The 16,917-nt window shown below is 44.6% G+C and overlaps 3 protein-coding genes across 4 annotated transcripts; 1 reads left to right on the top strand and 2 right to left on the bottom strand.

The window, feature by feature from the left end:
- Nucleotides 1–1,483: 1,483 nt before the first annotated feature.
- crygn2 (crystallin, gamma N2) lies at nucleotides 1,484–3,631 on the top strand (the record flags this gene model as incomplete). Its single annotated transcript, XM_083683419.1, has 4 exons — nucleotides 1,484–1,504; nucleotides 2,394–2,642; nucleotides 3,043–3,188; nucleotides 3,496–3,631. 4 exons carry the CDS (start codon nucleotides 1,484–1,486, stop codon nucleotides 3,629–3,631), a joined length of 552 nt encoding a protein of 183 aa, XP_083539545.1.
- A 518-nt stretch (nucleotides 3,632–4,149) lies between these two features.
- On the bottom strand, nucleotides 4,150–11,288 carry nub1 (negative regulator of ubiquitin-like proteins 1). Of its 2 annotated transcripts, XM_083679822.1 has the most exons (15): nucleotides 11,219–11,288; nucleotides 10,805–10,929; nucleotides 10,329–10,496; nucleotides 10,066–10,130; nucleotides 9,862–9,926; nucleotides 9,591–9,758; nucleotides 9,377–9,465; nucleotides 9,112–9,218; nucleotides 8,547–8,733; nucleotides 7,636–7,743; nucleotides 6,853–7,005; nucleotides 6,248–6,394; nucleotides 5,744–5,824; nucleotides 5,410–5,590; nucleotides 4,150–5,085 (listed from the first exon to the last, which is right to left on the bottom strand). In XM_083679822.1, the coding sequence occupies exons 2-15, from the start codon at nucleotides 10,919–10,921 to the stop codon at nucleotides 4,916–4,918; spliced, it is 1,806 nt and encodes a 601-aa protein (XP_083535948.1). In that variant the 5' UTR covers nucleotides 10,922–10,929; nucleotides 11,219–11,288; the 3' UTR covers nucleotides 4,150–4,915. The 2 variants fall into 2 exon arrangements, with proteins under 2 accessions (XP_083535948.1, XP_083535947.1); XM_083679821.1 differs by having other exon boundaries at nucleotides 10,805–11,288.
- A 3,322-nt stretch (nucleotides 11,289–14,610) lies between these two features.
- LOC310803406 (uncharacterized protein) lies at nucleotides 14,611–16,836 on the bottom strand. The gene is made up of 2 exons (XM_083668151.1): nucleotides 16,673–16,836; nucleotides 14,611–16,192 (listed from the first exon to the last, which is right to left on the bottom strand). Exons 1-2 carry the CDS (start codon nucleotides 16,755–16,757, stop codon nucleotides 15,669–15,671), a joined length of 609 nt encoding a protein of 202 aa, XP_083524277.1. The 5' UTR covers nucleotides 16,758–16,836; the 3' UTR covers nucleotides 14,611–15,668.
- Between the last annotated feature and the right edge of the window lie 81 nt (nucleotides 16,837–16,917).

The following is a 16,917-nucleotide window of genomic DNA, read 5'->3' as shown; positions in this document are numbered from 1 at the left end:
AACACTGAAGACGTCAAAACTATGAAGGAACACATATGGAATTATGTAGTAAACAAAAAAGTGTTAAACAAACCAGAATACGTTTTATATTTTAGATTCTTCAAAGTAGCCACCTTTTGCTTTGATGATAGCTTTGCACACTCTTGGCAAGGTGTGTCCAAACTTTTGACTGGTCCTGCACATCACACACAGCCGTAGGTGCTTTTTGAATCCAGCTCCTCGTACGACAACGATCAATAAAATCAACAATACAATATAACAATGTAATAACAATGTAATAACAAAGCAATGACAGTAGTAGTGCAAAATGGTGCAGCGTAGCAACAGCAGGAAAGGTCTGTTTTTGCAGTAGTAGTTCATTAGTATTGGCCAGAGAGAGTCAGCATGGCTGGATGAAGCCAGACAGAGTCAGCACGTAGAGAGAGAGGGAGACACCCAGCTAAACGCCTCTATCTCCCTCTAATGGACATTAGGCGGGTCGATACCAGGCCTCTGCACTCTGGGCTAGTAATCCAATATCATAATGCACCAGTGGAGGCTGGTGGCAGTGGAAATCGGAGGCCGGGCTCATTGTAACCCATGGGACGGAATGAGGAATGGTGTCAATCGTGTGTTTGATACCATTCCATTCCATGTATTACAATGAGCCCGGCCTCCGATTTCTACCTCCACCAGCCTCAACCCTGTAATGCGCTGCAACTCAGGAGGAACTGAAGACCTTACTCAGTCTTTTAAACAGAGCGTAAGCACACAAGGCATAGCCATGTGCCGATGGAGTTCTTTTATGTGGCGAAAAGTGATTTTCTATTACTTTACTACATTATTAATGATTTAGTGTATCATGTATGGGGTGAAAAGTGATTTTCTATTACTTTACTACATTATTAATGATTTAGTGTATCATGTATGGGGTGAAAGGTGATTTTCTATTACTTTACGACATCTCTTATAACTCAAATAAACAGAGAGCTTCTCTGGTGCTCCACTGTCTCTGTGGGATCGCCACCTGGTTGCCATGGTAACTTCCCTCCCACCACACACACACACACACATACAATACACGTACATGTGCATACTCTTTGACACCCGCACACACACACACAAACACGCCTCTCTCTCTCTCTCTCTCTCTCTCTCTCTCTCTCTCTCTCTCTCTCTCTCACCAAGCAGGCATATCATAGCCCCCATGCATTCAACTCAAGCATAAGAGAAGCGTAGCATGTGCAAAACACCCCTGCAAAGCCCCGTCCAAGCAGAATCCTTTGTTTTGGCCCTGTGTTCCCCTTGAGCCAAACCCCAGCATCAGCAGTGCCAGGAGAGAAGGGAAACTGCCCACCCAGCGAAAGCACTAAGCCCCTCTTTTGTGTTGCCTTTGTCCCTCCGGCCTCGCGATACCGCTGCCCACGTGCCCGGCCGTATATATTGGGGTGTCCAACTTTTTCACTGTTACTTGTGGGTCAGGTTGGACAGTATCCCGTGCAAAATGTCGCAGTATTCTGGAAAGGTAAGCAGCAACATCTGGGGGCTCACCTGGGGCTCACCTGGGTTTCACCTGGGCACGACACCACACCTGTAACCTCTGGGGAATATCACCAGCCAGCCCATAGACACAGACAGGTGGAGGAGGTAGAGGATTTAGAGGCAGATACAGTAGCTGTGATAGTAATATTAGAATGGAAGTGGTTAAACTCATGCAGTCTCTCTCACACCATGTGGGAGGTGTGATATTAAACTAGTAGCCAGCTCTTTCACTTCAACTCTTTTCTTTCAAATACATTTTTAGGGCATTTCTGCTTTATTGGGATAGAGAGATAGTAGAGATTGACAGGAAGGATGGGTGAGAGAGAGGAGGGATGACATGCAGGATATGTCGATGGCTGGAATCAAACCAGGGACCTTGCGATGATATGGTATGCGCCTCAGTGTGCTACGCCACTGAGCGCCCCCCACTTCAACTCTTTTCAATGAAGTTGAGGCAATCCCTGAGAGAATTTCAGAGTCCACTGGATCCATCATTCAGTCTGCCTGGGCATGAACAAGCTTAGAGAAAGACAGTGAAATTACCGAACGAAGCTGTTGACAGAGTAGATGGCTATGTTTCAATCGAGTCAACTTAACCAGTTTTTACCCATCATTGAAAAATATTGATGTTACTGACTGAGAACCCGGGAGGCTTTACAGTGTCTTTGATGTGTTATTTAATTTAATTTTGAGTATGTTGATGGCTTTCAGAGTAGGCACATTTCTCTTCTGAACTGTATGCGCCAGGGCCCTTCTTGACAGCACATCCAAACTCACAACCACGCCCTAATGACAGCATAGCCACGATTCCCCCACTCACCCACCCACCCACCCGTCCTAACGCGTTACTGTGGCTGTTTCCTCCCCTCTAGATCACCTTCTACGAGGGTAAATGCTTCACTGGAAGGAAGCTGGAGGTCAGAGGTGACTGTGACAACTTCCAGGACCGTGGCTTCATGAACCGCGTCAACTCCATCCGTGTGGAGAGCGGAGCCTTCATCTGCTTCGATCACCCCGACTTCAAGGGCCAGCAGTACATCCTGGAGCATGGAGAGTACCCCGAGTTCCAGCGCTGGAACTCCCACAACGACCACATGGGCTCCTGCAAGCCCATCAGGATGGTGAGAGAGACTGGGGCTGTGGGGTGGGGAGGGGTGGAGTGGGGTATATGGAGGGCTAGGCTATAGGGCTTGGTCTGGGGCTGGTGTTAGGGCAAGGGGTGGGCTGGGTTGGAGCTGGGGCTGGGGGAAAGGGTTTAGGGTTGGGGGGCAGGGGCAGGAGCAGGGGCAGGGGCAGGGGCAGGCCTGGGATGGAATGCTAGGTTATAAATGATAACGTTGAGGAATGTGTGAGTCTGTAATTTATAGCATAGACCATCAATTAGTCACTTTAATTGTAGCAATTCCAAGTCATTGAACATGATTATCTGGTCATTAATCTGTGCAGAGATTTCGCCCATAAAATGGTAGCATATCAAATGTAGCCACCTAACAGTAGGCAATCTACCCCTCCCTCCACTAGCACGGTGAGCACTACAGGATGGAGCTGTTCGAGGCCTGTAACTTCTCTGGCCAGTGTGTGGAGATCTGTGATGACTGCCCCTTCCTCCAGAGCCGTGGCTTCAGCAAGAACTGCATCAACTCCCTCAAGGTCTACGGAGACGGAGCGTAAGTGACAGGGCCCCTTCACACTGGCTACTTTACCACACACACACACACACACACACACACACACAAACACACCCATAGACACACACACAGGCTTTTCACAGTACATTTTCCATCACTGCTTAGCTCTCTAAAAGCACAATGAAATACTAGACCTATAACATCTGCTGTGTTAAGCTCTATGTAGGAAGTATTTTCATGGGCTTGATGGACAGACTGTGGTCCTCCTTCAACATTTTACACATTGGAGGGAGAAGACAGAGGTCTGTGTGTTTCTGACCCCGTGTGTTTGGCTTTCTCTCTGTAGCTGGGTGATGTACGAGGAGCCTAACTTCCGTGGGCGTATGTACATCGTGGAGAGAGGAGACTACTGCAGCCACAACGAGTGGCAGGCCCAGAACCCCAACATCCAGTCCATCCGCAGGGTCGTCAACTACTTCTAAGCTTCCGGACTCTTGTTCTATCAACCCCCGATCCCGCGCCCAGCCCCCAGTTATGGACTGTGACTTTTACCACTACTTCTAACAACTCCAGAAATGTACAATAAAAACAAGACAAAAAAACACAAATATGTTATTTTATCAAATCCGGGTGTGTCTGATTTATGTGTTGAGACGTGAGGAAATGTGTCAACGACATGAGCATAGAGAGCAGGGTGGCGTGTCACAAAGCAGGGTCGACATATCTCGAGTTCATACATCTTAAATGGGTATTGCATGACAGGTTTTATATACTCTCCAAAACCAATAATCAAGCTTAGGTTACTTCATGAACCAGATAAACATTGAGATAGAGCTCTTGATTATCACAGTTAACCGGCTAACTGATCCTGCTTTGTGATACAGCTTCATCTATGAAAGGTGACACGGTGCAGAGCAACATCACCACTATCACTTAGTGATCTCAACTCTCAACGAACGTTTGCAAATACAAGCAGAAGAGATCACACAGAAGGCAACATAAACCAAATGAGCGTTTACTGAATGTGACAACAGGTTATGTAAATCAAATGCAAATGGTTTGAAATCAAGGCAACCTGAACTATATGGCACTAGTCCTATTGTATTGTATAGATTGGCAATAGCCTAATGAAAAAACTAAACATCTCCAACATCAAGAAAAGCACAACTTAAATAAGAGCTGATCTTTTTTTTTTTCTTTTTTTTTACATGTACGCAACATGAACACAATATTCAACATCAACATAAACATTAACTTAAAATCTTAAAATAAAACGATCAATTATGACGTCGTTGAGAAAAGCACTGCACGAACACAAGTGCAGTTGGAGAAACACAGAACCACCTTGAAATCTTCAAATCAAAACACCTTTACAACTGACGCCTCACAGTGTCAACACAACTGAGGGTTTTACATTCTGATAGCTGAGGTTCCATCTCAAAACATAAACCTTCTAATGATCAAACTAGTGCCGTAAGGTGCTGCTCCTTCCTAGAACACGAACCAAATACTGTGGAATATATTCTTTATTGCTTCTTCATCAGCGTATTCCCCTCTCATTTGACACACTTCAACTTACAATCCGCTTTGCGCTGTCATTTGTTCAAACAGGAATAATATATACGTCGTACGATCAAAAAAGATAAAGATAAACCTTTGGGTTTATTGCTTGGAGGAGTAAACCTGCTCACTCTCCTGCCTACAAGGACACACATATGACATCCCATGGGCCTTGGGATGAGAGAAAGGGGGCTTTTGAGGGCCGTTCAGTTGGATTGGGTGTGGTTCTTGTGGAGGTAGGACTTCATCTGGGCGATGACGTGGCTCTCTTCCTCCAGGGTGAGGTCCAGGTAGTCCTCCTCGTGGCGAGGGATGTCCTCCAGAACCTCGTTCACCAGGTCCACATCCATAGGGTCCTCTCCCTGGCTCGTAGAACCTGAACACAGAAACAGACACTAAACTACAGGCACACAGAGGGTTCTGCTAATACACCACTTTTATCAGGGGAAATCCCAATGCCTGATTCTTTTATAAAGATCATTTTACTTTCAAGAGAGACAGTGAGTGAAGGGGGAAAACATCAATTCTGCCCCAATCTTCAAATGACCCTTCCCCCGATGGGACAAATGACTTTGATCTCTGTGATGTTTACAATGCGTTGAAGAGAGGGGCAGAATTGATGTTTTCCCCCCCGTCAAGAGAGTGTCTGCTGCACGTGTGTGTGTGTGTGTGTGTGTGTGTGTGTGTGTGTGTGTCTGACCTGCTGACTCTGAGGAGGTGCTGGGTTCCTCAGACAGGGAGGAAGGGGGAGAGGGGGACAGTAGTCCAGGGGGGAGGACCCCCTGGTTGTCCAGTAGTAGCTGTGTAGCTGTCTGTATGTCTCCCCCCGTCAACCTCAGAGCTGTCTCTGCCACCTCCCGCTCAAACCCCAGGTACAACAGCTTGAGGCGGAGGAGAGAAAAACACCCATCAGACACTAGCTTCAGAATGAGAGAGGACAGGCGGGTGGGATGGGCAAGTAAAAGAGAGAGGGACAGGGGGGGAAATGAACGGGTGAATAAATTAATGAATGAGGTAGAGGTATATTATTGTACCTGGTCGACCAAATTTGTACTGACAGGCTCCCCTGTATTATTATTGGTGGAAGCTGCTGCCTGGGAGGAGTCCAGAAGGATCTGGGAGCAAGAGGGGAAAAAAAAAACAATCGTACTTCATTTTCGTTGACTGTCATTTTCGCTGATCTGCCAAAACTGGATGGAGAAAGGTTGACATTTTATACAGTAGAGACACAAACAACATGATGTCAGTGGAGACAATAGAGGCCGTGAAGACACGCCGTGGAAATATTAGACACTATTTACAATAGGGTTAGAGTTACCCTAACCCTCTATTGTAAATAGGGTTAGGATTAGGGTTAGAGTTAGGGTAACCCTAGGGATGTCCTCCAGAACCTCGTTCACCAGGTCCACATCCATAGGGTCCTCTCCCTGGCTCGTAGAACCTGAACACACAAACCCTAACCCTAACCCTAACCCTGTTTACAATAGAGGGGCAGTACAGAGAGCAGAAACAGCAGAATCAGTAGTCTGGTCTCTCACCCCATAGGCCTTGTCCACATCCCCGTCAGCCTGGTGAATGGCGCGGGCCGCGTCTCTCTTTGAGTAGCCCAGCGATCTGAGGGTGTTCACCCCCTCCACACGTCTCCTCCTCTTCTCCCTCTCCCTCCTCTTCATCTCCTCCTTCTCCTGACACCCAGACAGGGCACAGAACAGTCAAACAGGTGAGTGTTTAGAGACATAACAATATAACGTGGCTAACTTTGAAGAATCTAAAATATAAAACATATTCTGGTTTGTTTAACACTTTTTTGTTTACTACATAATTCCATATGTGTTCCTTCATAGTTTTGATGTCTTCAATATTAATCTACAATGTAGAAAATAATAAAAAATAAAGAAAAACCATTGAATGAGAAGGTGTGTCCAAACTTTTGCCTGGTACTGTATACGCCATTTAGCTGACGCATTTATCCAAAGCGACTTACATTGCAGTGAGTGCATACATTTCAGTATATATGGTCCCAGCAGGAATCAAACCCACAACCTTAGCGTTGTTAGCGCCGCGCTCTACCCACTGAGCCACAGAGGCTAGGTATCAACGTTGTGGTAAACATACAGCTAGTTTGGTAGGCATGGTAACCCACCTCTCTCCTGCTGGAGATGTGCAGGGCGGCCTCGTTGACGTTGCCGTGGCAGGCCCTGAGACCCAGGCGAGCCTCCTGTTCAGAGAACCCCAGGCTCAGGAGGTCGGCCATCTTCCCTGGGTCCAGACACAGTCGACCATAGAGATCCTCTACCTGGGGGAACACAGGAGACCACGACCAGGAATCAACCCCACGTGTCCAGACAGAGGCAACCCTATACAGTGGAACCTCGAGATATGAATTTAATCCGTTCCGAGACTTCCTTCGTAAGTCAAAACATTCGTATCTCAAATCTTCAAAAAAAAGGGTTTGTGTGCAGGCGGCTGCCACTTCTCGCGCGCGGCTGCCACTTCTCGCGAAAAAAAAGGATTCGTATCTCAAATTTTCATTCGTATCTCAGAGCACAAATTCTACGAAATTTCAATTCGTAACTCAAAACATTCGTATATTGGGGCATTCGTATCTCGAGGTTCCACTGTACTTATAAATGCCATTCATCTGACGCTTTTATCCAAAGCGACTTACATTGCAGTGAGTGCATACATTTTTCAGTACATATGATCCCAACAGGAATCGAACCCACAACCTAAGCGTTGTTAGCGCCGTGCTCTACCAACTGAGCCACAGAGGACTTCCTCTTCCTACAACAGGGGTTACACAACTTGGATCTGTTACGTACCCCAAATAAGCCCTGCAAGCACTTTGTGTACCCTACCACCTACAGTATGTGTTACACAACACCCACGAAGCTTTTAAAGACATGGTTTGACTGAGGTAACCTACCTTCAGCAGCTTCTGTGCTGCCTGACGTTCATTGCCATCCAGGTAGGCCAGCAGACTCTGGAGGAGGTAGAGCCTCAGGAACAGGACCTCCTCTCTTCCTGTATTACCCTGGAAACAAACATTTATAAAAAAAAAGATATATATATTGATAAAAAGATATACAGTACCAGTCAAAGGTTTGGACACAAACTTGCCAAGAGTGTGCAAAGCTGTCATCAAAGCAAAAGGTGGCTACTTTGAAGAATCTAAAATATAAAACATATTCTGGTTTGTTTAACACTTTTTTGTTTACTACATAATTCCATATGTGTTCCTTCATAGATTTTATGTCTTCAATATTAATCTACAATGTAGAAAATAATAACATTTTTTACATTTAGCAGACGCTTTTATCCAAAGCAACTTACAACAAAGTACATTTGTCTAAAGTAACTGAATCATCTATATCAGTCATCATAAGAAAAAATCTATGCTAGGACCAGGGGCCATTGGCAGTCATAATGCTAGAAGAAGGAAGGATTACTTTTTGTATTATTATTATTATTATTATTATTATTATTATTATTAACAGTACAGGAACTGTACAGAGGGGTAGTGGGGGGGCTGAAGAGGTTTTTAGGTTCACCTCAACAGATTGTCTTTAAATAGTCTACAGATAAGGTCAATGTGTAGCTTCGTGTGGGGGTGTCAATCCATTCTTATCTCAATCAAACATAACTACACCAGTGTCACATTCCCTTGACCAAATAATATAGCCAGCATTCCCATACAGAGGAGAGGAGGGGCCAGAGAAAGGGGGCTATAGAGGAGGCATGGATATGATCATGGGGAACGCACAGACGAGCGATTGTTATAAAGCTGTTATAACCACACATGTAAGTGTTATAACCAGTTTAGTAACAGTTATAAACCTTGATCTGCAGTAGTCTCTCCTTCTGCTCTCCGTAGCACTTGAGGAAGCAGTCCTCTGCCTTCTGCAGTCTCTGCTTGCCGTCGTCCAGACAGGACAGGGCCTCCAGCGCTCTATAGCACCACACAATGTCCAACTGCAGTACTGCATAGTTGTCCACCGTGTTCAACAGCATGGACCCACACTTACTGCAAACAGAAGAAGACACTTTAGACTAGGAAGGGACAAGAGACTCATAACCAACACTGTATGGGTATAATACAGAAGATGAGACTTTAGACTAGGAAGAGAGACTCATAACCAACACTGTATGGGTATAATACAGAAGATGATACTTTAGACTAGGAAGAGAGACTCATAGCCAGCACTGTATGGGCATAATGCAGTGGTGATAGAACAGCATGGGAACGCAGAGGTATCCCAGTAAACACTGTACAAAAACTAATCATCACACAATGATGACATCATCTAAAAATCGCTATCGCACTTCATCCATTGACGCTTAGCTTAAATCTGTATCCATTTCAATCACCCGATTTATGAGTACAGTAGCGGAGTTATTTTACCCAAACTGGTCATCGGCTTGTAGCAGGTGGCACAGGGCCGCATCGTACTGTTTCCTCTTCATCAGAGCTCTGCCTTTCTCGTGGAACCCCATCGCCAGAATCAGAGCCTAAGTCAAAACACAAGACAAACAAGACAACGTTGCCGTACGTGTTTTGTGAGATTTCCCCCCCAACAGCTTTGGCTACGGTGAAGCTGAAAATGTCGCGCTGGACATGACGCGCTGCTTATGGCGCGACTAAGGAAGGAGTCATGGCGACAGTCTACCTTTTTCTCACTGGGAGGGATTTTGAGAGGGTTTCCCTTCTGATCTGCGATCTCTAGGAAGGGGGTAGTCTCTGGGTCATCAGTACCATCTAAAATGAGAGACAGAGAACGAAAGGAGAGTGGATTACGTTGGTGTTATTATAATGTTGTGGTTAGTCAGTTAAGGCCGATGAACTCTGTTATTAACTCTGTTATTATTGATGTCAGATCTCACCTCTCTCTGAGAGGATCTGGAAGCCCTTCTGGGTCCTCTGGACACTCTGGTCCTGAGATTTCTTCTTCTCCTCTTCCTCCACCATCTGTCTCTTCCTCTCTGGCTCGCTCACCCTCAGAACCATCATCTTACTGTTGTTTTTCACGTTCTGTTCATCCAGTCTATTTTCTGTGGTGAGGAACGTGTCACGTTAGAGTGAGAAGCCTATGGGAGTGGATAGGGGGAGGCACAGTAGCAGTGTGTCTCTGCACAATATCTCTGTGGAACTTACCAGGAGTGAGTGTCTTCCCTTTCAAAATCAACTTGATATATTTGAGTCCATATTTTTCTGCAATCCTAAAGTGTATGAAGAAAACCACAGAGACATTAGGAAATTCTGACAGAGATTGAGGTGACAGTGTATCTGTTAATCCACAGAATCACATGTCATGATGACTATGAAGCCCATGATTTTGCAACGATACCATTCACCCACCTGTTCATGACATCTTGTGCAAGGACATCCAGTTTGGTCTCCAGATAATTCTTCTTCTTGGCATCCTGAATAGATATAGAAATATTGGATTATTTGCTGAAAATATAATTAAATAAAGCTGGCCACACGCACGCTCGCACACACACGCTTGCACACACACTCTCTCTCCTCACACAAACACACACACACACACACACAAACACACACACACTCTCTCTCTTCTCACTCAAGCACGCACACAAGGCATCCAGTCGGTGCAGTACCGTTGTCCCATCCTTAGGCAGAAAGAGCTCCAACGTGGCCACAGACGTCTCTCTGTAGGTCTTATTCCCCCTCCCTCTCTTCACTGCCTGGGATCTGATACTCTCCAGGTTACTCTCCACCTCGGACACAGAGAAACATGCGATGGAGGCATACCGCTCTGCAAGCTCCTGCAACGACAACACAGAGACAAAGACACACACTGGGCGTGAGATTAGAACCATATGGAATGGTGTTGTCGCCCCAGAGACATAGCTGGGACATCTCTCTCTTGTTACTTGCAGGTGTTTCATAGTGACCACACAGCCATGCAGCTCAATGGCTAAGACACAGCCATGTAGCTCAATGGCTAATACACAGCCATGTAGCTCAATGGCTAATACACAGCCATGCAGCTCAATGGCTAATACACAGCCATGTAGCTCAATGGCTAATACACAGCCATGTAGCTCAATGGCTGATACATGTAATTGTTTACCTGCATGGGTTGCTGTCCTGCTTCATTGTTTTCTACGGTGTATGGGGCGTTCCACAGCTGAATCTTGTCTTGTTTCAGAATATTGACCAGCTTTGCTTGGATATGCTCCTCTGTCATTGTCCAAACTGTTGAAATCAAATGAAAGATGAACAAGTGAAAGTAAACTGCTCGCAAGCAAAAGGGGAATTCCGCTGGATGGACATTTGTTGGCAGATAACGAGGAAGAGGGCAGTCCTTCCCTGAACTGACGTGTGACTCTACGAAGCCATGTTTTCAAGGGAGAATGCAACATCTGACGGCGTGCGATTTCATTTGAAAAGTCGCACGTTACAATCAGACAGCGTTTGATTCCGATGTACTATATATATATGAAAGAAATCACATTTCATGGAGAAATTCAAGAGGTTTGTCGACCTTGTCGTTGCTGCTTGTGAAAATCTCGACTTCTGTAAGGAGGACGAGGTTGTTGTTTTGGTTTCTGTCTCCTCCCCTTCCGCACTCCACAATCCCGTCCGCTGTTCTCCGAGCTATAATAAGAACCATAGAGCTACGACTTCCGGTTTCGCTTTTCGCCGATTTCGCAGCGTCAAAATAAAAGCGCGAGTTAAAAGACGAATGGAAAGTGGTGGGATCACAATATTTTCTCTTATTATTGCTGAAATAACAACAAATCACCCAACAGTAAGTATATACAATTTGGAAAAAGTCATTTTGATCTTTAAAACGCACATATTGGTGCAATTGCATGTAATTTTACACATGTCTATTATATTCGTATAAACAAAAAAATATTTTTCTAAGATTTCAATTCATCTCTGATACCACTCTACTCGGCAACACTTCTAGAATATAGAGCAGATGAGTTTGAGACGAGTGAACCTACTTTTGTTCGTTTTGTACAGTCCATTATATGTGTTCTACGCAGTGCAGACAGGGCACTTTGAGCTGTATGGCCGAAGAGCCATACAAGACATCGCTTTAGACTCACACTCACCTGATATGCATTCAAGAAGTGTCGCTGAGTAGAGTGGTACCAGAGATGAATTGAAATCTTTGGAAAAATAATATATTTATATAATAATTCGTATATAAGAACAATTACAAACCCTTCTGGGCCAATGATATACCACATATTATATGGCGATGATTGATATATATTTGTTAAGATAATTCGCATATTGTTTGTGGTTCCTTGATCCCTATTTACCATGTTTAAACGCTAAATACATTTTAACTTGGGCGCTCTTATTTTTAAGAAATCCTCATTTACATTGACAGGAAGTACGTGGGCGGAGTTCCACTATTGGAGCTCAGAGAACACAGATAGAATCCCATCAGGTCCAAGCACATATCTCTCTGTCGAAGTGAGTTTAAAAAACACAGGTTCTAGACTAGAGACACATAGGGTTATAGCCCTAGAGAAGGCACCTGCTCACTTTCCCGTTCATTGCATTTGTGACAGAATGAGGGGCGCCTAGCCCAATCTGTTCCCATCGTATACCTTCACACAGCTCACATACTGAGGTCACAGACCGTCCCACTCGAAATGATGCTGACAAAGTCCTTTTCCCTATTGCAGATAACTTTCACTAGCTTTCGTGATGCAGAGGGCCTTAAAAGTGATTTTGATATAGTTAATTTCGATGTGCATGATTTTGGTGACCAATAGTTGCGATCTTAGTTGTTATCGTTCCACTCCACTAAATCTACTAAATTAGATTTTATATAGTTAATTTGCAGCGACTATCGGCCCCGTTTCAGCACCATCACTTCGAAGTCCGTCTGGATCACGAATATAATTCCAAAGCTGGTGTAAGTTATCTGCAATAGGTAAGAGGACTTTGTCAGCATCATTTCGGGGCGGTCTGTGATCTCACTACAGTACCTGAGTTGTGTGGATACGATGGGGCTAAGGGGCGACATATATTCAACTCGGATGGGACTTTCTTATTAAGGCCTCAGCCAATTGGATCAACACATATTCTTCTTCTTCAATAGGTTTATCTATAGATTGTCAATGGCTTTCAGGTGCATGACGCCATCTACTGGTTCCCACAAATGACTGACCTTACTAACTGGTCCCCACAAATTACTGCTCTTGAGGAGATTACGCTGACATTAAAAGCAAGACGCCATTATAGCTTCGTCTAAGAATATAAGTATGTAGGTGCTCCCCATACGATCGCAGTTAATTTACGGGAGCGCCACCTCTAGTGTTTTTATCTCTATGGCTAGAGCCTGATCTGTATGAGAAGGGGCTTCAATAGGGACATGTTTCACGCCACTTGCTATACCTTTTATTCCCTTTTAACCCTCCGTTGACTCTCACATGGTTATATTCTACTGTAATCTCTAAAGAAAATATGGCACCAACCATTTGCAATCTTTTCGACATAAGAAAACAATCCCTCGGTATTTGGCAATGAACACACTCAGTCGCCTGCCAGAACAATGCTCACCTGATAGTGGGCAAGAGCTAAAGGCTGCCCACACCTTTGTATAAATGTTTGGGGTTGGGATTAGGGAGTGGGTTCGGTCCATAAGTGCTAAAAAACCCACCATAGACACCCTGAACGCCATGGATTGAATTGGTGGGTAATTCCTAACGCAAATATCATAGACCTAGCAGAAAAGGTGGGTAAACCCTATTCACCAAAATAAAAAAGTGTGTAAACTTTTACCCTGCACTACATCACTGCTGCTAAACAATTTAAGTATAACCGTACAGCATAGAGTAATGTCAGGGTGTTACCATTAAAGTCCCTAAAATGAGGCATACAGGTGGTCCCATACAGGCAGCATATGGACCAAAGAGAGAAATACCATGTGGTGGCAAAATACCACAAGTCACACCTCAAATGTCTTTTGTCCTTCCACAGCTGCACACAGTGCAACATCATCACATGGTGAAACGTTAAGAGTGCAATGAGACACTGCTCAGCCTGCAGTCTGATGTGGGGGTTTATGAACATACGGTAGACAATGAGACACTGCTCAGCCTGCAGTCTGATGTGGGGGTTTATGAACATACGGTAGACAATGAGACACTGCTCAGCCTGCAGTCTGATGTGGGGGTTTATGAACATACGGTAGACAATGAGACACTGCTCAGCCTGCAGTCTGATGTGGGGGTTTATGAACATACGGTAGACAATGAGACACTGCTCAGCCTGCAGTCTGATGTGGGGGTTTATGAACATACGGTAGACAATGAGACACTGCTCAGCCTGCAGTCTGATGTGGGGGTTTATGAACATACGGTAGACAATGAGACACTGCTCAGCCTGCAGTCTGATGTGGGGGTTTATGAACATACGGTAGACAATGAGACACTGCTCAGCCTGCAGTCTGATGTGGGGGTTTATGAACATACGGTAGACAATGAGACACTGCTCAGCCTGCAGTCTGATGTGGGGGTTTATGAACATACGGTAGACAATGAGACACTGCTCAGCCTGCAGTCTGATGTGGGGGTTTATGAACATACGGTAGACAATGAGACACTGCTCAGCCTGCAGTCTGATGTGGGGGTTTATGAACATACGGTAGACAATGAGACACTGCTCAGCCTGCAGTCTGATGTGGGGGTTTATGAACATACGGTAGACAATGAGACACTGCTCAGCCTGCAGTCTGATGTGGGGGTTTATGAACATACGGTAGACAGGCAGCACTGTTTTAAAATCCATGAGGGAACAATGACCAACCAAAACTATATTTAACTGAAAAATACTTACACATTTTTTTTTTATGTGAATTTTAATATCCATTGTACATACACAAGTACATAAACTACCTTTATTGCATGGCTGCTTATTGTATGACAATAATACTCCAGATCAGAGATCTGAGTCATCCATAATGTACTGGGCCCAGTATCAGAATGATTCAGATTATTTTCTGCTATCCAGGATCAAATCAAACTGGCTGATTTCCCCAATACTGTTCAAAATCTGCCGGATAGATCTGATCCTGGATCGCAAAATCATTCTGATCTAGATTAAATGTTTTGAAATACTGGGACCTGGAAAGAGATGGAGAGTCATCACTTTACTACTCTCACATTCATACTTGTTCAATGGCATATTTTTATTGTCTCGCTTTGTAGATCTCTTGGGAACGAAGATGTTTGAAATGCTTTCAAGGGATGGTTCACTATTTTGACAGTAAAAACATACATTCTTTTATCTCCCATGTTGACAATTGACCCAAGTGGTTTATAAGTGGTTAGAAGGGAAGTAGAATGGGAGCAAACAGGAGTTCATTATTAGGCATCAAAACATCCTTTCAGAAATCCCCTTTCAGCTACTTTGTCCTCTGAGGGCTGTAAGTGGGCATATTACCAAATATTTAATGCAAAGTAATGTTTGTCAAAGAATACATCTTTTTCTCTTCTGTCTCAGTGCACCCAAAAACCCCAGTCAGGATTTGTCAACAAAGCTTAAGAGAGAACATTTGAAAGAGACTTGCCATTACAAAAGTGATGTTCAACATCTAGATTGCTAATCTACATGAGTATTGGTATTTCTAAAAGTATGTTTTGGTGCTTAATGGAGCAAGACGCTACTTACCCTGTTTACTAGTAAGAAATAGTGATCCATACCTTTAAGGAGTGTTTTCCTATAGGTTGATTTTCCTCAAATGCTCATTGAAATGAAACTTAAAAAGGAAATGGTAACATACTGTACATCAAACAGGGGACAGCATCAAAGGCAGTAACAACTCAACAAATGCCACAGGCTATGCCAAAGTGTGTTCATTTGAGACCAAGTCTGAATAGAGTACAGGCAAATACATCTCAGCAAGATGCCCTATTGCACTATACATAATACAATACACACACTCTCTCCCTCTTATCTGCAACTCAAAATGATGAGTACATCCCCAGTCTCCGAGCAGCTTCTGACTTTCGGGGTGCCTTCCTCTGAGGGAAGGGGAAGTGATGATGGGGACCGGAGGGGAGCCGGGGCGGAGGGTGCTGTCCCCCAAAACTCAGCTGTCTGGACAGCACGGCGGGAGCTGAGGACTTCCTGAAGCCTGGCGTGCTGTTCTCCAGTTCCTCTGAATCAGTCATGGAGGAATCCACGGAGGCCCTCTCACTGGCATCCTCCTGGGAACGGTCTTCAGTCAGGGAGGGAGACCTGGAGGGGCTACTGGTGGTCGTTGCTATGATGGGGTTTTGGTGAGTTGGTACGATAGCTCTGTTGCCGACGCAGGTCCTTCGATAGATTTCCAGGTGTGTGCGCCACGGGGATTTCTCCAACTCGCGGACATGGTGGTCAGCCTCGCAGACAGGTGACACCTGTCTTCCAGGTGAGCCTTCCCTCTCCTGGTGAATAGGAACCACACTGACCATGGGGTTAGGACCACTGTCTGTTTCTTCACTTGCTGCTTGGAGGGAAAGAGTGGAAATGAGAATGTTGATAAGTTAGTTTATCTATAACCTCCACATTCCAATTCAGTGAATATTTGGGAAATAAGTGTATTATTGAAAGCCTTTACTGGTTAATAATGACAATAATTAAGCAATGTTATTCCAGAACCTGACAAAATAGGACAATGTCGAATGCATTTTTTTAAGATGGAATGTAGAACACCTGTCACAATTTTGCAAAATGATAAAATCACAAAATTACGAAAACAAAATGTAGCATCCGGCCCTATTTGTTTACATCGAACAACAACTCAACATGTTTACGCATCATAAGTGTGATTGTGTGGTTTAGGCAACAAGCAAAGCGCTATAACCTTGCAAACGCTCACTAGACAACTTTCTAACAACCTGTTTCCTTGCCGACAAAAGCGTTGTGTGCGCACGAAGCTCAAAATCAAGAACGACAGGTTTCCGTGAAAGCAATTAAAGCTTACCTTGTTTGAATAAAATCACTCGAGTCCCATGCTTTTGTTTCTCTTTAGTCCAGTTGTACTGCTCTCTCAGGAGTGCGACGTCCATTCTGGCCACGTCCGCTGCAGTTTCAGCTTGGTCCTCCTCAACGAGGTGATTCACGTCCCGGTTCGCTGTTCTTCTGAAATGATTCCAGGATGTTTTCACCGGTTTCCAAGAGCAAGTCGAATTTGGACAGCAGCACGGCAACATCCTGTTTGCATTGATC

The sequence above is a fragment of the Argentina silus genome, assembly GCF_951799395.1.
Source record: "Argentina silus genome assembly, chromosome: 1".
Lineage (NCBI taxonomy): Eukaryota > Metazoa > Chordata > Actinopteri > Argentiniformes > Argentinidae > Argentina > Argentina silus.
This window is presented reverse-complemented; position numbering and strand designations above follow the sequence as displayed.

Bases quoted from the DNA above. Each gene is read 5' to 3' on its own strand.
- nub1 (XM_083679821.1), bottom strand. From the start codon at position 10,921: ATGACAGAGGAGCATATCCAAGCAAAGCTGGTCAATATTCTGAAACAA. The intron at 10,497-10,804 runs GTAAACAATTAC...TTGTCGTTGCAG, and splicing joins CAGGACAGCAACCCATGCAG to GAGCTTGCAGAGCGGTATGC. The intron at 9,219-9,376 runs GTAGACTGTCGC...GTTTTGACTTAG, and splicing joins TCCCTCCCAGTGAGAAAAAG to GCTCTGATTCTGGCGATGGG.
- LOC310803406 (XM_083668151.1), bottom strand. From the start codon at position 16,757: ATGGACGTCGCACTCCTGAGAGAGCAGTACAACTGGACTAAAGAGAAA. The intron at 16,193-16,672 runs GTAAGCTTTAAT...CCCTCCAAGCAG, and splicing joins AGTGATTTTATTCAAACAAG to CAAGTGAAGAAACAGACAGT.